This window comes from Camellia sinensis, chromosome 5 (genome assembly GCF_055761805.1).
Source record: "Camellia sinensis isolate YWXY chromosome 5, ASM5576180v1, whole genome shotgun sequence".
Lineage (NCBI taxonomy): Eukaryota > Viridiplantae > Streptophyta > Magnoliopsida > Ericales > Theaceae > Camellia > Camellia sinensis.
Genome location: NC_138965.1, coordinates 144,060,464 through 144,083,723, shown reverse-complemented (window position 1 = coordinate 144,083,723; position 23,260 = coordinate 144,060,464). Strand labels below are relative to the sequence as shown.

General features: G+C 38.2%; 2 protein-coding genes and 1 pseudogene across 3 annotated transcripts; 2 read left to right on the top strand and 1 right to left on the bottom strand.

Moving 5' to 3' along the window:
- The window catches only part of LOC114280084 (perakine reductase-like), a 183,300-nt pseudogene that overhangs the window by 144,132 nt on the left and 15,908 nt on the right, over window positions 1-23,260 (bottom strand).
- On the top strand, window positions 12,373-17,039 carry LOC145790897 (serine/threonine-protein kinase Nek1-like). The gene is made up of 5 exons (XM_082869940.1): window positions 12,373-12,581; window positions 13,724-13,860; window positions 14,043-14,109; window positions 14,687-14,752; window positions 16,839-17,039. Exons 2-5 carry the CDS (start codon window positions 13,775-13,777, stop codon window positions 16,887-16,889), a joined length of 270 nt encoding a protein of 89 aa, XP_082726066.1. The 5' UTR covers window positions 12,373-12,581; window positions 13,724-13,774; the 3' UTR covers window positions 16,890-17,039.
- On the top strand, window positions 16,839-22,934 carry LOC114280671 (serine/threonine-protein kinase Nek2). Of its 2 annotated transcripts, XM_082869938.1 has the most exons (11): window positions 16,839-16,885; window positions 17,000-17,045; window positions 17,217-17,297; window positions 17,390-17,432; window positions 17,515-17,564; window positions 17,661-17,742; window positions 17,877-17,926; window positions 18,754-18,827; window positions 19,134-19,185; window positions 20,546-20,989; window positions 22,106-22,934. In XM_082869938.1, exons 3-11 carry the CDS (start codon window positions 17,247-17,249, stop codon window positions 22,736-22,738), a joined length of 1,479 nt encoding a protein of 492 aa, XP_082726064.1. In that variant the 5' UTR covers window positions 16,839-16,885; window positions 17,000-17,045; window positions 17,217-17,246; the 3' UTR covers window positions 22,739-22,934. The 2 variants fall into 2 exon arrangements, with proteins under 2 accessions (XP_082726064.1, XP_082726065.1); XM_082869939.1 differs by lacking the exons at window positions 16,839-16,885; window positions 17,000-17,045 and having other exon boundaries at window positions 17,176-17,297; window positions 17,415-17,432.

Genomic DNA, 23,260 nt, shown 5'->3' with positions numbered 1-23,260 from the left:
GAGCACTTGGTATCAAATGAAACTTTTACTCAAATTTTTACTCAAATTTGATGAAAAAAATATGAACGATTGGAGATGCCCTTAACATTATTTATTTTGAAATGGATAATGTTTGAAATTTTTTTATTTTATTTATTAACTTGTATATATTTTTTTTATAGAGGTAAGTGGTGGTTTGTACTTTTTTTAGTGACTTTTTAATTTTTTTATGAAAATATGTGTAAAAACTAGAATGATTGGAAAGAAATTTTGACTTTTTGATATTTGTTGATTTTTTTGACATTTTTAATGACTTTTTAACTTCTAGACTAGTGAGAATTTGCCAAACGAGACCTAATTAGACAAATGGTTCTCAAAGTAGTGTTCTGTTACAATTTGGTTTCCAATATTTTAATTATTTCATTTAATCTCTTGAATATGTGATCAGTTACACTTTAATCTCTAGCATCAACACCTTTCAAAATCAATAATGGGGGAAAGAGTATTTGTAGAATTATAAAAAAAAAAAAAAAAAGATTTGACTTCTCTCAAGTTGAGATCTCAACTTGAGAGACCGCTTGGACTTGGTAGACTCGTTGTGGAATCAATTTCGATGATTCGAACCGTTTATTTTTTCAGACTCATTGTGTAGAATTTTCATACAAAAAATTAAAATGATTGAATATTGGTAACTATATATTTGAATCATATTTATTTTAAAAAAATGGACGACAAATATAATTTTAAGAATAACCATTCATTTTTTATAATATAAATTTGATTCAAACATATAACTATTGATATCCGATCATATTGATTTTTTGCATGAATATTCTACACAACGAGTCCTAAAAAATGAACGGTTCAGATCATCAAAACATGACCTAAGGTAGACTCTACAAATCTCTCAAATTCTCTCAAGTTGATAGGTTAAGATATCAACCTAAGAGAATCTCAACCAAAAAAAAAAAAAAAAAACATACAACTAAAATGAAAGATGAGAGACAAAAGATTAAGAAAATACATATTTTAGAGATTAAAATAAAACAGAATACATATTTTAAGAAAAAAGGAATACTACAAATTGCATACTTTGAGTATAGCGATCCCGGGTTTACCCTTGTTATATATTGATCCGGACATGTGTCCGTGGATGTTGGTAGTTGGTTATTTTGTGTTTACATTCCTTTTTCTTCGTATTTGAGTTATAGGATGTGTTGGGCGGGTTGGTTACGGGTTGGTTGAGTTTAGAAACCAAAACTAGTTGCCCAGATTTTTGGCCTGTCCGCTCGAGCGGAGGTGTTGGCGCTCGAGCGGGGAATACATCCATCCAGTATCTTGTTGTGCAGTGTTATGAGCTCGAGCGTAGGGTTGGGAGCTCGAGCGGAGGCCTGGTTCTGCAAAAGTGCTGGGCGAGTGCATTCTGCGCTCGAGCGGGAGGTTGGCCGCTCGAGCGGAAGTCTGTGAGTGGCCGCTCGAGCGGGGTGTTTTACGCTCGAGCGGAGACCTGGGTTAAAGTCCCGAAGTTGTGACTTTCCAAATCACTTTTTCACTTTCTCTTCTCTCTCTTACTTTTCCAAAATCACCATTGTTGACCCTCTCACTCTAGACTCTACCTTCTCTCTAGGTTTTGATCTAGTAGGAGTGATTTACTCACCTTTGGCCTTTATAAAAAGGTTGTTGATCGTCGAGGGCTTCATTTTAATCTGAAAATCTCGGGTTTTGGAGCACGTTGGGTTTTGTCGTCTTCTCCTTTGGGACTCCGAATTTGAGGTAGGGATATCCTACTCCTCTCTATGGGTTTTGTCTTTAAATTTTGGTATTTTGAGAGGTTGGGCTTGGTTTGGTAATTTTGTGAAAGTTTGGGGCTTTTGTGTAATTTTACAAAAGTTGGGGTTTTATTCATAATAAACCTAGATGCATGTTTGGCATAGAAAAATGGAATGATTGTTGAATCATTGATGAAAATGGGACCTAAGGGTTGAAATGGTAATTATGGAAAATGGCCTAATTACATTGTTTAATTAATTGGGATAATTAATTGATGAGAAATGAGGAAATGAAATGTTGATTGAATATCCATTTGTGCATTTATTTTCTGTTTTAGAAATAACTGCTTTGGGCTATCGGTGGAGGATAGTCGTGATTGTTGTAGACAATGTATGTTGATTAGGCAAACTGAAACTAATCAATGGAATGTGTTATGGAACTTGACAGTTGCTAGAATACATTAATTGTTTGTATTGTGTGATTGTATATAGAACCAATGTGTTTATATACGTTATGTGTAGAGGAGGAGATAGGGGATGTACTCCGCGGTTTAGGGGAAGATAGGGGATGGACCTCTAAACCGGATAGGTATTTGGAGGAGATAGGGGATGTACTCCGTAGACAGAGCTCATATGCTTGTCTAGAGAAGTGAAGATAGAGCTCATATGCTTATCTTTGTGAAGTGAAGTGTGGATACAGCTTGTATGCTTATCTGTGGATATTGTTGATATACATATCTGTTGTAGAGTGTGGATACAGCTTGTATGCTTATCTGTGGATATTGTTGATATACATATCTGTTGAGAATGTGGATATAGCTTTTATGCTTATCTGAATGTGAGATATAATTTTTATACATATCTGTGGAAATGATGATAGAGCTAGCATGCTTATCTGTTGAAAAAGGGAAAATGAAAAGTAATTGGGACTTGTAAGTCGTTGACATAAATATGTAATTTATGTGATTGAATCAGTGTTGACCAACTATCAATTGCTAATGTTTTAGTCATTGTCCATGGTTGGTTTAGTGTATTTCTACTGGGCTGTGGCTCACCCTATATGGGAATATCATTTTCAGGTGCAGGAAGCATGCCACCTCCAAGGACATAGCTGGGAGGCCAGTGGCGGGCATAGTTTTGTCGTTTTACTTTTGATGTATTACATGTAATTTCAAGCCAAGGGCTTAATGTGTAACGAGTTAGAACTCTTTGCTGTAACCAAGTGTTAACTTGGAAAGCTGTAAGCCCGTAGGGCATTTTGTTTTGATGTTAACATGTAATACTTATGTGATGGAATTCTAATGAATGAAAGGAATGCAGTTAGTTTAAATGTAAATGCATGTCTTATCTGATGGGTTTATTGTTATTATTTTGAGGGCGTTACAACTTGGTATCAGAGCGTACCGGGTTCGAATACTTTGGGTACGTGGGAAGTGATTAGGATCACAATGGGTTTGTCTCGCTTGATAGAGACTTAGATGTAGTATCATATGCTATGTGCTTAAATGCTAACATGCTTATGTGACTATGTGGGTATGGGATTTAATTTCTAGGATGTTGATTGGATCCTTGAGTTTCTGGGAGTCTTGTTGGAAAGGCACTTGATCAATGCTGTTTCTAACCGGAACTCTAGTAACGTCTTGGGACTATCATTATCCGGAAATGAAATTCGTAAGTGCTTATGTGTTTATGTGCTTATGTGGAGTGAATTACACTTGTCCACGCATTAGGACGTGAGTGTTTAGTTTCGGCACACCTATGAATGTGCTAACGTTCTGTGTTACCTTTATTAGGATGTCAGGACGAGGAAGAGGTGCTAGGCGTGGTAGACCTGCGAGGCAGGAAGTACCGTTACAGGGTGAGATTCCGGTTGTGCAGGAGGGAGTTGGGCAGGCCAATGTGGCCGAGCCAGTGGGTCAGCAGGCTATGGGTGCCTTGGCCAGAGAGATAGCAGGAGCTTTAGGTATTCTTAGAGCTGGGAATCAGGCAGCTGAGGCTGGGCCTTCTTTCTTGAAGAGGGAGTTCTTTCGGTGTAATCCGGACGAGTTTATCGGGGATCCTAAAGAGCCGCTTAAGGCAGATGAATGGCTCGAACAGACAACGAAGACGTTTGAGATGCTTGGCATCGAGGACGGAGCACTGAAAGTGACCTTGGCATCCTTCCAGCTGAAGGGAGATGCTGGTCAATGGTGGAAGTACGAGAAAGCTCGTGTTGGTGGTACTTGGGAGGCGTTTATAAATGCTTTTCAGGAGAGGTTTTTGTCTGCAGTAGCTAGGGAGAAGCTGAGGGATCAGTTTAGCCGGCTTAATCAGCAGGGCTTGTCAGTGGCCGAGTTTGAGGCTACTTTTACCAGTCTGTCTAGGTTTGCACCTGAACTGGTGGCGTCTGAGGAACGCCGTTGCTATGAGTTTGAGCGGAAGTTGAGGCGGGGCCTCAAGTTGAGAGTTGGTGGGTCTTATATTCGAGAGTATAGACACCTAGTAGATGCTGCAGCTCATATGGAGCTTATGATGCAGGAGGAGGATGAGGGTCAGAGAGGCTCCAAGAGGAGCCAGGATAGTCAGAGTGATGGCAGGAGGCAGAAGGGTAATAACCCTCAGCAGTCTCAGGGTGCAGTCTCTAGATCGACCTTTCCAGTGCCTAGTGTAGGCTCGGGGAGAGGCAGTCAGGGAGAATTCACTTGTTACAAGTGTGGCCAGCTGGGTCACAAGGTTTCTGTTTGCCCGCAGAAGGGTGGGGGTCAGAAAGCTGCTTCTTCTTCAGCTAGACCGCAGAGTCAGAGTTTGGGCAGGGGGCAGCTCTTGATTTGTTATCAGTGTGGACAACCTGGGCACATGAAGAGGTTTTGCCCACAGTTGAGTGCCACTTCGGGAGCGTCTGGTTCTAGGCAGACGCAGGGTTTTCAGCCAGCTCAGTCTGTGCAGGCCTCGAGGGCCAATCCGGGAGTTTCGTCATCCCAGTCTGTGCAGCAGTCTTTTGCTCCGAGAGGTGAGCAGGTAGACCAGGGGCCTACGGGGCGCGTGTATGCTGTTACCGCGCAGGATTTAGTACCAGCTCCATCAGTAGTGAGAGGTACTTTTCTGTTTTGCAACTCGGTTGCTAATGTGTTGATAGACACGGGTGCATCTCATTCTTTTGTATCTGCTGCATTTGCATCTGTTTTGGAATTGGAGTTAGCACAGTTAGCATCTCCTATTTGTGTGGTATCGCCTTTGGGCGGTGAGTTGATTCTGAAACAGGGTGTTAGAGGATGTGATATAGAGGTCGCCGATTATAGGCTTCCTTTTCCGTTTGTTGTCATGCCCATGAAGGGTTTTGATGTTATTTTGGGTATGGACTGGTTATCGTCATACCGGGCTGTTATTGATTGCTACCGCCAGAGGGTTACATTATGTACCTTGAGCGGGGAGTGGTTCCATTTCTTGGGAGACCGGGTTGGTAGTGTTTTGCCACCGGGGTATGATTCGCGAGGGCGAAGTGAGCTTAGTAGTCTACTGGCTAGCGTTGAGAGTGGTGAGAGTGGTGAGACCCTGGTTGTGTTACCGAGGGTGGTTTGTGAGTATTCGGATGTCTTTCCCGAAGATCTTGTTAGTTTGCCACCTCACCGAGAGATAGAGTTCTCTATTGATTTAGTGCCTGGTACGGTGCCGATTTCTATGGCACCTTACCGTTTTGCTCCAGCAGAGTTGGTTGAGTTGAAAGTTCAGCTCCAGGAATTGCTCGATAAGGGCTTTGTTCGCCCTAGTGTTTCACCGTGGGGAGCACCGGCACTCTTTGTTAAAAAGAAAGATGGTGCCTTGAGATTGTGTATAGACTATCGAAAGTTGAATCGGGCTACGGTTAAGAATAAGTATCCTATGCCCCGTATAGATGATTTGTTTGACCAGTTGAAGGGTTCCCGTTGTTTCTCTAAGATAGACTTGAGATCGGGTTACCATCAGTTGAGGGTCAGGGAGGAAGATATTCCTAAGACGGCATTCCGTACGCGGTATGGCCATTACGAGTTTCTGGTGATGCCATTTGGGCTTACCAATGCACCGGCAGTCTTTATGGACTTGATGAACCGGATTTTCCGGGAGTTCTTAGACCGATTTGTGGTTGTTTTCGTGGACGATATCCTTATCTATTCGTCTTCTGAGAAGGAGCACGAGGCACACTTGAGAGTGGTGCTTGAGTTGCTTAGAGCCCATAGGCTGTATGCCAAGTTTGGGAAGTGTGAGTTCTGGCTGGGGAAAGTCAAATTCTTAGGCCACGTGGTATCCGGGGAAGGGGTGTCTGTTGATACATCCAAGGTTGAGGCAGTGCAAGATTGGGCACAGCCTAAGAGTGTGTTTGAGATCCGCAGTTTTCTGGGATTAGCTGGGTATTACCGTCGGTTTGTGAAAGATTTCTCCAGGTTAGCGTCACCGTTGACTAGACTGACTCGGAAGGGAGTCAAGTTTGTGTGGAGTGAGACTTGTGAAAAGTCGTTCCAAGAGTTGAAAGTTAGATTGACCACCGCTCCGGTATTGATTATTCCGGAGAGAGGGTTGGGTTATGCGGTTTATTGTGATGCCTCACGAGAGGGTTTGGGTTGTGTGTTGATGCAAGAGGGGAAAGTAGTGGCTTATGGCTCACGTCAGTTGAAAATACACGAGAAGAATTACCCCACACACGACCTAGAGTTAGCAGCTGTAATCTTTGCCTTGAAAATCTGGAGGCACTACCTTTATGGTGAGAGGTTCGAGGTATTCTCGGATCATAAGAGTTTGAAGTATCTGTTTACACAGAGAGACTTGAATTTGAGGCAGAGGAGATGGATGGAGTTCATCGAGGATTATGATTTTGAGTTGCATTATCATCCGGGAAAGGCCAATGTTGTGGCCGATGCCCTTAGTAGGAAAACCATTAGTGATGTAGCTTGTATAGCCATCCGGGAATGGGTGATGTTGGGAGCACTTGGCGAGTTTGATTTGCTACTGGGCGAATCTGTTGAGGCTGCGGCCTTGTTTTCTGTCGTGGTGCAGCCTACACTTGTGACTAGAGTGTTAGAGGTACAGAGAGGTGACCTTGAGGTAGAATCCCTCCGAGAGAAGATCTCCAGTGGGAAAGTTGAGAAGGGTTTGACGGTGTATCCCGACCTGAGTGTGAGATACCGAAACCGTTTGTTTGTACCGGAGTCTTGCCGAGAGGAAGTACTCCGAGAGTTTCACCATTCGCGCCTTGCGGTGCATCCGGGAGGTACTAAGATGTATCAGGATTTGGGTCGCCAGTTTTGGTGGCGGGGTATGAAAAGAGATGTGGCTGTTTTCGTATCGAAATGCCTTACTTGCCAGCAAGTGAAGGCCGAGCATCAGAGGCCAGCGGGTTTGTTGCAACCCTTGCCTATAGCCGAGTGGAAGTGGGAGCATGTCACTATGGACTTCGTTGTAGGTCTTCCGAGGACTCAACGGGGTAGTGATGCTATTTGGGTGGTTGTAGACCGGTTGACTAAGTCGGCGCACTTTATTCCTATGCGCGTGAGAGATTCGGTAGATCATCTTGCCGATTTGTATATTCGGGACGTAGTGAGATTGCACGGGGTCCCAGTGACGATCGTCTCAGATAGAGATCCTCGTTTTACTGCTAGGTTGTGGCAGAGTTTGCAAAGTGCCCTGGGCACTAAGTTGACCTTTAGTACGGCTTATCATCCTCAGACTGATGGGCAGTCCGAGCGTACTATTCAGATCCTCGAGGATATGCTTCGGGGTTGTGTCCTGGACTTCAGTGGGACGTGGGAGAGGCACTTGCCATTGGTAGAGTTTGCCTACAACAACAGTTTTCAGTCTAGCATCGGTATGGCACCGTTTGAGGCCTTGTATGGCCGACCGTGTAGGTCTCCAGTGTGTTGGGCCGAGGTGGGTGATGCACCTTTGTTGGGTCCGGAGTTGGTTAGGGAGACGACGGATAAAGTTGAGCTTATCCGTAGGAGGCTTGTTACAGCCCAGAGTCGACAAAAGAGTTATGCCGACCGTAGGAGGAGGCCTTTGGCGTTTGAGATAGGTGATCATGTCTTTCTGAAGATATCACCTAGACGAGGCCTGATGAGGTTTGGGAAGAGTGGGAAGTTATCCCCTCGGTTTATTGGTCCTTTTGAGATCCTTGAGAGGATTGGTGAGGTTGCTTATCGGTTAGCCTTACCGCCGCAGTTGTCCGGGGTACATGACGTGTTTCATGTGAGTATGCTTCGGAAGTATGAGCCAGATCCATCACATGTGTTGGATTGGACCGATTTAGAGGTAGATGAGGATGCCTCGTATGAGGAGAGACCGGTTCGGGTCTTGGATAGGCGGGATCAGGTCCTGCGTGGCAAGACCATTCCTTTGGTGAAAGTCTTGTGGAAACATCACGGAGTGGAGGAAGCCACTTGGGAACGTGAGTTGGAAGTCCGTGAGAAATATCCGGACTTATTTGTTGATATGTAATCTTGTATTTAAATTTTACATTTTGTTGAACTTAAGAGCTTTTATATATGTCTTAAGTTGTGAAACATTGAAAATGTTTTGGTTATTGGAAGTATGTTTTGGAACTTGCCTCATATGGAAGTTGAATGTAACATTATATCTGTTGAATATATTGTTGAAATTGGAAAGATAGTGCATAATGTTAATGCATGTTGAAAGTACATATGTTGTTTACATATTGTGATATGTCTCTTGTTAAAGGGATGGGATGACCGGTAATGGGTCGAATTGTTGAATGTTCAAGTGTAACATTGTTTAAATGGAGAAAAACTTGTTTTGCAAACTTGTGCTTAATTTCGGGGACGAAATTCTTTAAGGGGGGGAGGTTATAGCGATCCCGGGTTTACCCTTGTTATATATTGATCCGGACATGTGTCCGTGGATGTTGGTAGTTGGTTATTTTGTGTTTACATTCCTTTTTCTTCGTATTTGAGTTATAGGATGTGTTGGGCGGGTTGGTTACGGGTTGGTTGAGTTTAGAAACCAAAACTAGTTGCCCAGATTTTTGGCCTGTCCGCTCGAGCGGAGGTGTTGGCGCTCGAGCGGGGAATACATCCATCCAGTATCTTGTTGTGCAGTGTTGTGAGCTCGAGCGTAGGGTTGGGAGCTCGAGCGGAGGCCTGGTTCTGCAAAAGTGCTGGGCGAGTGCATTCTGCGCTCGAGCGGGAGGTTGGCCGCTCGAGCGGAAGTCTGTGAGTGGCCGCTCGAGCGGGGTGTTTTACGCTCGAGCGGAGACCTGGGTTAAAGTCCCGAAGTTGTGACTTTCCAAATCACTTTTTCACTTTCTCTTCTCTCTCTTACTTTTCCAAAATCACCATTGTTGACCCTCTCACTCTAGACTCTACCTTCTCTCTAGGTTTTGATCTAGTAGGAGTGATTTACTCACCTTTGGCCTTTATAAAAAGGTTGTTGATCGTCGAGGGCTTCATTTTAATCTGAAAATCTCGGGTTTTGGAGCACGTTGGGTTTTGTCGTCTTCTCCTTTGGGACTCCGAATTTGAGGTAGGGATATCCTACTCCTCTCTATGGGTTTTGTCTTTAAATTTTGGTATCTTGAGAGGTTGGGCTTGGTTTGGTAATTTTGTGAAAGTTTGGGGCTTTTGTGTAATTTTACAAAAGTTGGGGTTTTATTCATAATAAACCTAGATGCATGTTTGGCATAGAAAAATGGAATGATTGTTGAATCATTGATGAAAATGGGACCTAAGGGTTGAAATGGTAATTATGGAAAATGGCCTAATTACATTGTTTAATTAATTGGGATAATTAATTGATGAGAAATGAGGAAATGAAATGTTGATTGAATATCCATTTGTGCATTTATTTTCTGTTTTAGAAATAACTGCTTTGGGCTATCGGTGGAGGATAGTCGTGATTGTTGTAGACAATGTATGTTGATTAGGCAAACTGAAACTAATCAATGGAATGTGTTATGGAACTTGACAGTTGCTAGAATACATTAATTGTTTGTATTGTGTGATTGTATATAGAACCAATGTGTTTATATACGTTATGTGTAGAGGAGGAGATAGGGGATGTACTCCGCGGTTTAGGGGAAGATAGGGGATGGACCTCTAAACCGGATAGGTATTTGGAGGAGATAGGGGATGTACTCCGTAGACAGAGCTCATATGCTTGTCTAGAGAAGTGAAGATAGAGCTCATATGCTTATCTTTGTGAAGTGAAGTGTGGATACAGCTTGTATGCTTATCTGTGGATATTGTTGATATACATATCTGTTGTAGAGTGTGGATACAGCTTGTATGCTTATCTGTGGATATTGTTGATATACATATCTGTTGAGAATGTGGATATAGCTTTTATGCTTATCTGAATGTGAGATATAATTTTTATACATATCTGTGGAAATGATGATAGAGCTAGCATGCTTATCTGTTGAAAAAGGGAAAATGAAAAGTAATTGGGACTTGTAAGTCGTTGACATAAATATGTAATTTATGTGATTGAATCAGTGTTGACCAACTATCAATTGCTAATGTTTTAGTCATTGTCCATGGTTGGTTTAGTGTATTTCTACTGGGCTGTGGCTCACCCTATATGGGAATATCATTTTCAGGTGCAGGAAGCATGCCACCTCCAAGGACATAGCTGGGAGGCCAGTGGCGGGCATAGTTTTGTCGTTTTACTTTTGATGTATTACATGTAATTTCAAGCCAAGGGCTTAATGTGTAACGAGTTAGAACTCTTTGCTGTAACCAAGTGTTAACTTGGAAAGCTGTAAGCCCGTAGGGCATTTTGTTTTGATGTTAACATGTAATACTTATGTGATGGAATTCTAATGAATGAAAGGAATGCAGTTAGTTTAAATGTAAATGCATGTCTTATCTGATGGGTTTATTGTTATTATTTTGAGGGCGTTACATTGAGACTATCTTAATTTTGTTGATTTTTCATGGAAAACTTAAAAATATGTCTCATCCACGTAGGGCTGCAAACGAGCCGAGTGGAGCTGAGTTTTAGTATGTTTGGATTTATTTATTAAGATTTTAAAGAATTCGAGTTCGAGCTCAATAAAAATTTAATGAACCGAGCTCGAGTCGAGCTGGCTTAGACTTGACTCGAGCTCGAACATGTTCATGAGTCTTAACAAGTCAAAAAATTTATAAATTCAAATTTGCATATGAGTCTAAAGTTACAATTAAAATTTTGATTATACAATTATACATACAATATATATAAACATTCTAAAAAAAAAACTCAATATTTTATCAAAATAATAATATCTACTACCACTATAATATAAATGTGCTATCTATAATTAACTATTATTTACATTTACATTTCTTAAATATATAAATAAAATATTTATCTTATTTTTTATACATATTTTTACATTATTTAATAAATAAATAATAAATATTAAACGAGCTAGCTAACGAGCTGAATTTTAGAATGGCCCCGTTTGGTAGCGCTGTGGAAAAGTGATTATAAATTATAACTTAACAGATTATAACTCAAAGTTGTGAATATAAGCTGTTAACTTGTTTAGTGCAGCTGTGGGATTAATGGATTTAAGCAGCAGAGTAGTGCTTGGTTGATAAGCTGTAAAATAATTTTTTGCTGTATAATTGTCCTTTTTGCCCTTATATGATATAAAAATGATTATTTTGTCATTTTTTCAGTTTTAATTTTAAAAAAATTATTTCATTAATAAAAGTTAATATAATTAGTATTGCATAAATTTTTATTTTTATTTTTTCATTATAAATTAATTAGCATAAAATTATTTCATTTTTTCATTATAAATTATTTTCATTTTTTCATTATAAATTATTATTTTCATTTTTCATTATAAACCAAGGCTTCGCGATGAACCAATGCCGGAGAGAGAGAGAGAGATAGAGAGAGAGAGAACAACTTGAAATCTTAGCCAGAAATCGTTGCCGGAAATCGCCTCTCAGGCCATTGAAAATCGCCTCTCACGCTTTCTCTCTCTCTCTCTCCGGATGTGAACAGTGTTTTTTGTCAAGTTCATATAGTGGTATTTTGGTATTTTTTGAATTTTTGAAGGGGCATTTAAGTCATTTCACCCTTCCACAACCAACTGCGCGCATAAGCTAAAAGAAAAAGCACCTCTGAGGCAGTTTACAACTTTTAGCTCAAAATCAATTAATTTAAGTTATAATCTATCTCTCATAAGCTCAATCAAACACTCCAAAATGACTTATTTTAAGCCAAAAACTAATTTAAGCTGTTTATAAGCTGTGTCAAACAGGCACAATGTTTGGACTTGTTTATTAAAAATTTAATGAGTTCAAGTTTGAGCTCGAATGCCAAAAATAATTAACGAATCGAATTTGAACAAGCTCTTACCGAGCCGAGCTTGAACCTGTTTACGAACGATTTTGTTGATTTGTAATCCTACATCTACATATTGATTTTGGATGCACTAACATCAAGAATTAAAATTTTATTTTTTTAATTAATTTTATTTGATAAGGAAGTATTTTTAATGTTTCAAACACCAGACCATTCATATTTTACGTAACTTTCAAAAGTGAATTTATAATTATCTAAAAAAAAAATTTATTTTATAATCGCAGAAGACGCCTCCACGAACGCTGCCAATATTTGCTCCGTCACTCCCTCCACTCACTCTCTCTGTCTCTCTCATCTCCGTAAACGCGCAATGTTTAACCACCTCTTTTAAGAGTCTCATCTCTCTCTCTCTCTCTCTCTCTCTTTAGAGCTACTTCGTCTTCTACCCCTGCAACGTTACCGCTTCGCCACTTGCGCTCGAATGTCGAAATCCGCATTGCGCTTTCTCTCTCTCCTGGACACACCTCGTGAGTCGTGATTTCTGTACTTCCACACTTCTACATTTTCCAGGTGATTTTTTCCCCTTTCTCTTCTATTTTTTCTGTGAATCTATTGAATGTTAAACCTTTTTTTTTTTTTAATCTTTTGATTATTCTTTGTACTGGTGAACTATTTCGGAACGGTGTATGTAGTTTTGCTTCAATTTCGCTGCTTTCATTTCTCTAGTGTTTTGGTCCTGCATTTTCCATTTTCTGATTTTACTCGGAGATTCAGTATTTTACGTGTAATTTTGTGCTGTTTCCATTCTGTTTCTTGCTTAATTTCTTGATTTATCAAATATTGCATCATTTATTTATTTACTTATGGCTGCGAAGAGGCATTTTGTTTTCTTCTTTCTCTTTCTCTCATTATTATTATCATTAGTTTTTGGATTTTGGATTTAATTATACGTTTTTTTTCTGAACTCTTTGAAATTCGTGGACTGTAACCGCTTCTTTAGTAAGATATTTTGCTTCTCTCTCTCTCTCTCTCTCTCTTTCTCTCCACTTGCTTCATGAATTTTGGCTGTAGTTAATTTTAACATTTATGCATTTATCGAAAATATATTTGAAATGTTATTTGAATTCTAGTATTCCTTGCATTCTTGTACTCAACCTTGGTTAATCTTAGGTTAATTATTTATTTATGCATTTATTAAAAAATGTTTTTGAAATGTTATTTGAATTGTGGTGTTGTTATATGATCCTTGCATTCTGGTACTCAACCTTGAGTAAAATCTTAGGTTAATTATTTTGCTTGATTATATCAATGCTTATACTTGAGCAATGTGGCAGAGATACATCTCTCTATATACACACACTCACATTTGAACGCTTTTAGTTGTATTTCCGTGGTTTTGAGAAGAAACTAGTGTTCTTAAACAGTAATAAACTTTCACTATTTGGTTACAAAAAATCAGGGTTCTATCTAGTTTTATCATATTCTGTTTGGTTACCCATTTTTATTATAATCTTGGCATTCTTTTTAGTTTGTCCAAGAAACATTGTCGGCTTAGATGGATAAGCATTTGTTATGTAACCTCACAAATAATGCAGCTTTCTTTTGCTACCATTTTCAAATTATTCTTATGTGTTCAATCCGTGGAAAAGTTTGTTGGTTTTCTTGCTTTTGATTGTAACTTATGGTTGTTGGAATTTGGAAATATGTGACAGGACAGAAGCATTTTGGGCTTTAACCCTAGTAGAAGACTAATCAGTTGCTAAATGGTGCAGTACGAAATACTAGAGCAAATTGGGAAGGGGGCTTTTGGCTCTGCCGTTCTTGTGAGGCATAAGGATGAAAAAAACAAGTGAGGATAATAGTGACATATTCTTCTTTTGCTATTGTTGTCTTCGAGCCATATATCTGTGTTATATTAAATATTAATGAATGATGGAAAGATGAATCATGCTTTAGTTATATATATATATATATATATTAAACTTTTTTATGTGCAATTGGTTTGATCATTTCCCTTAACCAAATTTTAAGGTATGTGTTGAAAAAGATTCGTCTTGCCCGCCAAACTGATAGGACCCGTAGATCTGTGCACCAGGAGGTTGGTAATTTTTTTTTCTTTATTATTTCTGCTTTTGTATTGTCATTATTCTTTTTGAAATGAATTACAAAAAAAAAAAAAAAAAAAAAAAAAATTTGAAGTGAAAAATTTGCTATTAATATTATTATTATTATTATTTTTAATTGGGTTAAGGTGAGTTTTTGTTTTTTTGGATCTTTGGAACAGTTGTCAAATTTATTAGGGTTGGTATAACAATAATTAAGAAGAACTTTATGTTAAATTATCTGGTATAAAAATGAAAAAAATTTTACTCTAAAATGGGAAGTTAAATTCACTTACTTACAAAAACTACCAACACTTTATAAAGTGTATTTATTACAATAAAATATAGAAACCTAGCTAAAATATGCTTGGAGAATTAATTAAATGTCAAATGAAGAGCATTTAAGTGCTATGCACACAATTGCGCATACTTATCATTAATTAGCATGTAGACATTTATACTTTAGCTGGTTTTGCTGCATGCTGAACTTTTGCTGTGGTGTTTATCTGGGACATTGTCAGATTACTAGAGTAGAGTACAGACTAATATTTCTCTTTTTCTTGCACTATGTAGATGGAGCTTATTGCCAAAATGAGGAATCCGTTTATTGTGGAGTATAATGATTCTTGGGTAGAGAAGGTCAGCAGATATTATATCTCTTATTATTGATGTTGTTCGATTGACATTGGTATTTTCTTTCATCCTTTGTTTTCTGATGGTCAAATAGGCTACCTGAATGTCTCTATTCTATTTGTTTTTGTTCTTTCCTTCCTGTTATGCTGATATTGCTTTAATATGCTTCATTGTTTAACCCAGTTGATCATTGGTCTTATCATTATGAAACTTTACTACTTAAATGCCATCGTTTATGGATACTTCTCTCTCTCTCTCTCTCTCTCTCTATATATATATATATATATATATAAATATAATTTTGTGTAGTTCTTTGAATCCAACATGTGTTTTCCTCTGCTCACCTAGATTATGAAAGTTTTGAGAAGCTAATTAAGCAATGTCATGAATTAAAACTGTTACAGTGACTTTCCTCTTTTATTTTTTTTTCAGTGTGTATTTTGCATCATGTAGATCTGATGTTATGATTTTGCGAAAGGTGGTCTACATGGCAGAAAATCAGAAATGGTAGAAGTTCTGATGGCCCTCATTAGTCTTGGAGATTGTGGGACTAATGGTTGTTTTGGAGATTGTGGCACTAATAGCTGTTTTGCAGATCATGACCTTGAGAAAGAAGTTGGCTTTTGTTGGCTGTTATGGGTTGGGGTGTTTAGGATTTTGTTTGTTAGGTGTGTTTTGTCACGGCATTGCCAAAGGGGGAGATTGTTAGGTTTTATTCTTGGCAACCCCGTTTGACAAAATTCCTTTCAGTTGTATTTATTTTCGCACTTTTATTTCAGTGAGGCTATGAGTGTTTAGATGCGAATCCAACCCGAATTGTGCCTTTCAGAGAAGTTTGTGATGATAAAGCTTTCAAGATTGCCACTTCGCTGATTATGACGGGGATCGAGCTGCCCGGTCAGCTCGCGGGGGTCGAGGGGGCAGCGCCCCTTGGCGGGTCCGGGCAGCGCCACGGCGGGGTCGAGGGGCAGTGCCCCCGAAGCAAAATGCAAAAATGCATTCAAAGTTGCCTGTCCGATCATGTTATATTTTTCCAGTTTTTCCAGTTTTGGCCTTCCCGCTCGAGCAGGGAAAAGGGCGCTCGAGCGGGGTTTGCGAGCTCACAGTATCTCTGCTATGCCTGAAAAAGTATTGGATGGTGTGATTCGATGCTCGAGCGGCAAAACCGACGCTCGAGCGTGGAGCCTGTACGAAATCACAGAATTTGAAGTCTCCGCTCGAGCGGGAAAACCCAAGCTCGAGCGGACCGCGCGATCCCAGATTTCTAGATTTGATTAAGGAGTTGGTTTTCTTCTGAAACTAGGATTGCTTTGGTTTTCTATAAATAGTTGGTTTTCTCCCAACACTAGAGGTACTTCTCCAGATCTTATTTTTGGATCTTAAGGTTTATATCTGGAGATATTTTGCTAGTTTTCTTTGATGTTTTATTGAGTATTCAACTCATGGTTTAAAGAGAGTACATTAAAGGTTGTGTTTTGTTCTACAAAAGAGAGAGTTGTTCTTCGGTGGATTCTGAAGAATTCAAGCCTGAAGCTTTGATGGATTCCGGGGTGGCTCATCGTAAAGACAATTCCGAGGTGAAGACGGGTTGGAAGAGGCACATAGAGGTTGGTTCAATTAGGCGTGGATTCGCTAGGTAATTGAGAGTATACCTGTGTAATTCCTTTAAATCTTCTTAGTGGATTGTTTTGTGGCTGTTGCCCATGGTTTTTTTATCACAGTTGGAGGTGTCTAATTGTGGTTTTTTCCACGTAAAATCGTTGTGTTTCTTTGTCTTGATTGTTTGATTGGGATTGTTATATTCTACTTAAAATTGATACATAATCACAAATCAACATCTAGGGAATTTCTAGATTTTTCAGTCTTAATGGGTAGTTTTAAGCCAGCAGTGAAAATATTTTATTCACATTGACATATTTAGTTGTATGCCAATTTACCTGGTCCAATTTTAAAAGTTTTACTTTGTTTGTCCTGTTGCATTGTTTGGCCAGTTGTGCTCTCTTAATAATTTTTCTATGCACTCCAGAATAGTCGCATATGCTCTGTCATTTTTTGATGTTACAATTGACAATTTCATTTTCGTGGCTCTCAGGGCTGCTTTGTATGCATCATTATTGGTTATTGTGAAGGAGGAGACATGTAAGTGACTTTTCTTGCTAAAACTGCAATACTTGGCTTAATCCGTTTAGTTGGGCTGAAACTTTACATGCAATCTATATGATGTCTTCTTTTTTGCTACTTTGTCTTTTACAGGGCAGAAGCTATAAAGAAAGCAAATGGTGTTCTTTTTTCAGAAGAGGTTGTTTTATATTTCTAGTATCTTAGTATCACATTTATTTTGTTTCGTTTTTCTTCTCTGTTGTCGCAATCTAGATTGTACTGCATTCTACTTCCCACCTCTGCAGTTTTCAGTTTGTATCGGCTCACAATTTCTTTGTTCACTGATACATTGATGTTAAATTGTTTATAGAAGCTGTGTAAATAGCTTGTTCAATTGCTTATGGCTCTTGACTACTTACATGTGAATCATATTCTTCATCGAGATGTTAAGGTAAGTTGCATCTATCTGTATACTTAAGGATTTATAAATTATCTTTCTGAAATTTCTGAAATTGCATGTTACTGACAGTCTTGTTCTTTCAGTGTTCAAATATATTCTTGGCAAAAGATCAAGACATACGTCTTGGTAAGTGATATGTTTTCTTTGCTTAATATTCTTGAGAGGTGTCAGTATTTTGCTGAATCACCATTGATTAATCCTGTTGCAGGTGATTTTGGACTTGCTAAGATGTTGACATCAGATGATCTTGCATCCTCTGTAAGTCTTGTGGTTAACATAACATATCTGGTTCAGTTTTCAAGTTTCAACTTTTGCATTAATTTTATTGTTCAAGATTTCTTTTTCGTAACTCAGGTTGTAGGAACTCCAAGTTATATGTGCCCTGAGCTTCTTGCTGACATACCTTATGGCTCTAAGTCAGACATTTGGTCCTTGGGTAAGTATATACACAAATATCACATAAATACATATATAAGTGATAATGCAATCATGAATGCAAGTTGCAACTGGGCATATTTGTAGTTTATCTAGCTGAATGTACACTTACGGATCTTATGCTTGTATTATCAGGATGTTGTATATACGAAATGACTTCTCATAAGCCTGCATTTAAAGCATTTGTAAGTTTCAAGAACTCTGTTTCTAACAGAATTATGTGGTAACGCTTTCTTGTGAGTGTCCTGTGGTAAATGTTCTGTTAGTTGGTACTGAATATAGTTGAAAAGACCATGGATATGGCTATTTTGCTATGTAACTTTGTGAACAATACATGCGATAGGGTCATATAAAAACATGATTCATAATTTTAAATGCAATATATATTGCAGTTTACAAAATGGGGCTCAAGTATTTTTGCCATTTTGTGACACAAGAAGGCTCATTTCTGTATCAGATTTTGGGAACTCTGTCTCTCTTGTTGGTTATATTTGGTTTAATTTTTTGGCAGTATGCACGTGGTGCTGTTGTGAACTTTGCCTTGTTGAGGGAATTCATTTGTTGCCTGCCTTTAGTACTCACAAGTTGTGTGACTTGGTAGACAATTTGAAAACTATAGGTCAAACAGTAATTTCTGAAAAGTTGGGGGGGAGGGTGGGGCTGTCCCTCATCCAATGCTAGCTCTGCTTTTGTTAGTTTGTGTGAAAATGTTTGGTCTTATGGAGGTGAGGTACGGATAAAATCTTGTTTTTTTGGCTGGGTCCTAGCCTCGATTGTGGAGGCTCAGGCGACGCAACCATTAAATAGATACATTGCCTTCTGAACATCTGGTATCATTGATCTGCACTAGTGAAAGGTCTTTTATTATTTTTCCTTTTGGCTCTTTCTGAGAAACTGCAGAACCCATGGTATTCTTTTTGGCAAGTATTATTGAAAATACTTGTAATACACTGGATGGTTTGACTTTGAGCAACATAAAATTGCTATGCTTATGCTTTCGGTTTTGGGACAGGACATGCAAGCGCTGATCAACAAAATAAATAAGTCTATTGTGGCACCACTTCCAACCAAATACTCTAGTGCATTGTGAGTCATTTTCCTTGTGTTACGTAATTATTGTGGCTGTTCATGCAATATCTTTCTTGTTATCTTGGTTCTTCTAGTTTGTATATTTGGGGACTCTCTTGTGCCTTACACCATTAGAGTTGATGTATGGCAACTTATTGAAAAGATATGATAGTGTAAGAGGATAACAAAAGATGAATGAATATCCTAGTTTTTTATGCCTATGAAATTTTAGATTTTTCCTTGTGAGGAGTAGTGTTCTTATTTGTATATTGTGCCCTTTAATTAGTGTCTTAATCTAATCTTTGCTCTATTTCTGTTTTCCAGTCGGGCCCTCATCAAAAGCATGCTGCGGAAAAATCCAGAACTTCGGCCGAGTGTATTTCCTGTTCTTTATTCTTTTTTTTACACTTTACGAAAATGTTTTACGTAGGAGAAGCATTAATATCAGCGTATGAATGATTTGCCATGGCCTTAGATAATCTAAATGATTCCTAATTCATTAAATAGGACTCAGCTAGTTGTGGTTGTTATAGCTAATATATTGCCATTCATAGTGCTTGTTTGGTGCAGTTTAAAAGTTGTTTATTTCAGCTTTCAGCTTAATTTAAGTTATTTTGATGTGTTTGGTTTAGCTTATAGCTTATAGTTTTTTGGAAGTCAGAAATTAGCTTATTCTTTGAGTGGGGCAGGAAATGCTTAGTTGTAAGCTATAAGCTGTTTAGGCATAAGTTATAAGCACTTTCCCACAGCTCTACCAAACAGGGCCATAGTCATCGGCATAAGCCTTTTCTAGTAAGTTTCACTAATAATTTTAAATCCCTGTAATGTATCTTCCAAAATTCTAAGCCAAGACGCGTTTAAGGTACTTATTGGTTTTATATTTCAATTGGATTTAACTTTTGGAATGTATATATATGAATTAAGAAATAAACATATATATTTGCTATGCTGTTGTTTGTCTGCAAAGAAAAAGCTGAAGATAATATTTGGTAGATTGCAATGCAAAAATGATATCGTACTGCAAATAGAGAAGCATGACTTTGTTTGTAATCATCATGGTAACTGTAAGGATAGTAGTCATAGGTCCTTGATGGTCCTTGTGGTTCTAGATGTGATGGGTGTGTCAATAGTGAAGTGCCTGTGGTAGTATGGAATAGAGTGGTAATAATGATGTGATGTGTTGTATTGCAAATGGCATCAATAGATGTGTCATGGTGATCCTGGTAATGTAGTTTTGATATAGATTGACATGTATGGCTGTTTCATAACCTCTATGGTGGTGATAGTAATCAACGATTTTATGGTTGCAGTATTATGAGGAAAAAAAATCAGGGTTAGGCCATTGATGGTGGTGGTAATAGAACTATTTGTCTCAACTAAATGCAATTTTTTGTATTTTTGCTTCCAAAAAATTTAGCTCTTAATTCCAATGCCAAATATGAGTTTTTCTTGCCCCTCTATTCTTTTTACAAAATCTATTGTTTTCTTAAAAAGCTATCCAAATACTATACTATAGGGCCTTTGTGGTCTCAAAAGCAAAGTTCTTTTTACTTTGGCTATCAAAACCAAGAAAGTAATTTCAGAGTACTTAAATAAGTAAATCACATGGCACGATTTGGATAGCAAATTGGAAGTGTCCAGAAGCTCTGAAAGAAGGTTGACCGCCTTCTAGTGTTTTTCCTTTATTTGTTTTGGGTTTGTCTATTTTTTGAGACTTTAATTGTGTTTGTTTGCAGGCAGCAGAGCTTCTAAGGCACCAACACCTCCAGCCTTATGTTCTGAAGGTTCATCTCAAACTTAATAGCCCCAGGCGCAACAGCTTACCAACCCATTGGCCTCAAGCTGACTACATGAAGAAAACTAGATTTGTGGAGCCAGAAGATATTCCTGTTTCCACGTACAAAGAAAAATGGCATTCATTCGGCAATAACAGGACTTTGAATCCAAATATTACTGGAGCTGAGCGAGATTCCTCTTTTTCTCAGAGATATCAAAGCACTCCAAGTTATTTGAATAAAAAGATAGCAGAATTGTTTGTTGAATTCATTCATGAAGAATCGGACTTTGGTAGAAAAATTATTTCAAAGGCTTCAAGTTTTGCCATGACTCCAAGATTGACTCCGACAAAAGATTCTCCCACTCCTAAGAAGCGAGCAGAACTTTCAAAGAACCGAGTATCAGTAAGTTACAATAAACTAATCAATTTTATCTATTTTATTATATAAAGCACACAACTCACTTTGGCACAACATGAACAACTTTTGAAGCTTTGTCACACTTTTTACATGCCTAAACTACCCATAAAACTAACAGGTTCTTTCTTCTCTCTTTGATAATAAGGGTAAAACAGTAACATGTCTTTTGAAAAAGCCCACTTAATCCATGATGGGAATAGTTCTAACTATCGATTTGGTTACAAAGTCTCTCACTATATTGTTGGTAAAATCATAGCATTTTAGTTTTAGAAGAATTTAAATAGTAAGTTCAGAATGACGGATTTTTTGTGTGGGGGAAGTGGAGATAAATAAGTGTAGTAAAATGCACACATCTAGTGTGTGGAGACATTTCTAGTACTTATTAATACATGCATGTGCATCTTTGTGCGTGTGTACATGTTAGTACATTTCTAGTTCCTATGAATAGCCAAGGTGTTATCTTTATTGACACACTTTACTCTTTTTGTTAGGGCTGGGTTAAGCTCTTGCACAACTATGGAAATCTTGTATGTCTAGAAAGCAAGATCCGATAAAGAAAAAATAAAAAAATAAAGATAAAGACTACGCATAACAATTTGCATGAAAATGCTTGTTCATTTCAACTGAGTTTACAGAAGGATATGATATTGAAGGTAGGAAATAATTTTCCTTGAATATGTCTAGCTTTCTATTGGATTGGTGCACGGTAATTGGTACTTGTAATGAAAAATTGAACTTCGTTAACTAAACAAGTTCTAAACTAAATTGATTCGAAACTTGTAGTAGATTAGACTTAATTGTAAGTAAATTGATGAGTCACTGACATACGATGATAAAATGATATCTTTTGCTTTAAACTAAGAAGCATAGATATTAGATACACACGGCACGACACATACACACTGACATGCAAAATTTTTAAAATTGGTTGGACATGATACATGAGGGAGACAAATATATATTTATTATATATTATATATATGAATATTTTATTAAAGCAGCAGCTTATTTGTGGGCTTATTTTACAATTTTGGAGCTTTGAAACTGCAATTTCTCCATTTTTCAAAGGTTGCATTCTTAGATCTTATATGCTTGCACTAGCAGTTTCCAGCTTCGCAAAAACCAGAAAAAAAATCCGTTCATGCAAATCGCAGAGCATCTTTGCCATTGCCGATGAGATCCAATCCCTGTGTCGGTATCCTTGACTGCATAAAGTCTCCAGATGTTTCTGTCAATTCTCCTCGAATTGACAGGATGGTTGAATTTCCATTAGCCTCATATGAAGACTCCGTCATTCCCATCCGAAGAATTTCATCAACCTCTGCACAAGGTTCCTCCACCTTGCCACAAGGCGATCAATCAATCATGAAGGACAAATGTACGGTGCAGGTGTTAGAAAGAAACTTTGGCCGATTAAGTTTTGGCAAAATTAAGTTGGGTGGAGAGGACGGAAGTGAGTGTTCAGACCAAAACGCGACAGCTGGGGCATCAAGCCGGACGTCGTCAGACTTGCGGCGTCGTCCATTTGACATGTCCTCATACCAGCAGCGAGCTGAAGCTTTGGAAGGGTTGCTTGAATTTAGTGCAAGACTGCTGCAAGACAAAAGGTACAATGAACTGGGGGTGTTGTTGAAGCCGTTTGGACCAGGGAAGGTTTCTCCTAGAGAAACTGCAATTTGGTTGACAAAGAGCTTCAAGGAAAACATACTCAATCCGGAAGATCAACACCAATGAATGGCTGACACGTGTGCTGTATTCAGTCCGGTAATGAAATTTAGAGGTTTGCTGATGAAGTTTTTACACGGGTAGAAATTGATGTTGTAGATATATACTAGTGAGGTGATTTTTGTTTTTTGGCAATTTCCCATGTTTGCAATTTTATCGTTGCATTTGCCCAAAAGAATTTCAAATTTCTTTCTTCTTAGTATTAGTTTCACCTATTTCAAAGGTTTCCGAAAGTACGAGTTGACTGCCTCAATGAAAATTAGGATGGGTCAACTGGCATGACTTCACGACGGTTTTTGTGAATTTTTTTGTGTAGCCTAGCATTGTTGGTTGCTTGAAGCAAATCTATTTCTTATTAATTAGATATCTTGACTTTCATCTATACTACAAAGCTATGCTCTATTATTGCTAAAGTAAGAGAACACCAACTATCAAATTTGTTTTATTTTCATAGGGATCTATGTTCGATTTTAAATTTTAGGGAACATATTAATATTTTAATGATAGTTTTTTTTTTTTTTTTTGGATTTG

What these genes read in the sequence shown, in the direction of transcription:
- LOC114280671 (XM_082869938.1), top strand. Translation starts at nt 17,247, where the DNA reads ATGGCTCTTGACTACTTACATGTGAATCATATTCTTCATCGAGATGTT. An exon ending in TTCTTCATCGAGATGTTAAG is followed by an intron (nt 17,298 to 17,389) that starts GTAAGTTGCATC and finishes TTGTTCTTTCAG; the next exon opens with TGTTCAAATATATTCTTGGC. An exon ending in AGCCTGCATTTAAAGCATTT is followed by an intron (nt 17,927 to 18,753) that starts GTAAGTTTCAAG and finishes GTTTTGGGACAG; the next exon opens with GACATGCAAGCGCTGATCAA.
- LOC145790897 (XM_082869940.1), top strand. Translation starts at nt 13,775, where the DNA reads ATGGTGCAGTACGAAATACTAGAGCAAATTGGGAAGGGGGCTTTTGGC. An exon ending in CATAAGGATGAAAAAAACAA is followed by an intron (nt 13,861 to 14,042) that starts GTGAGGATAATA and finishes CCAAATTTTAAG; the next exon opens with GTATGTGTTGAAAAAGATTC. An exon ending in ATGATTCTTGGGTAGAGAAG is followed by an intron (nt 14,753 to 16,838) that starts GTCAGCAGATAT and finishes CGTGGCTCTCAG; the next exon opens with GGCTGCTTTGTATGCATCAT.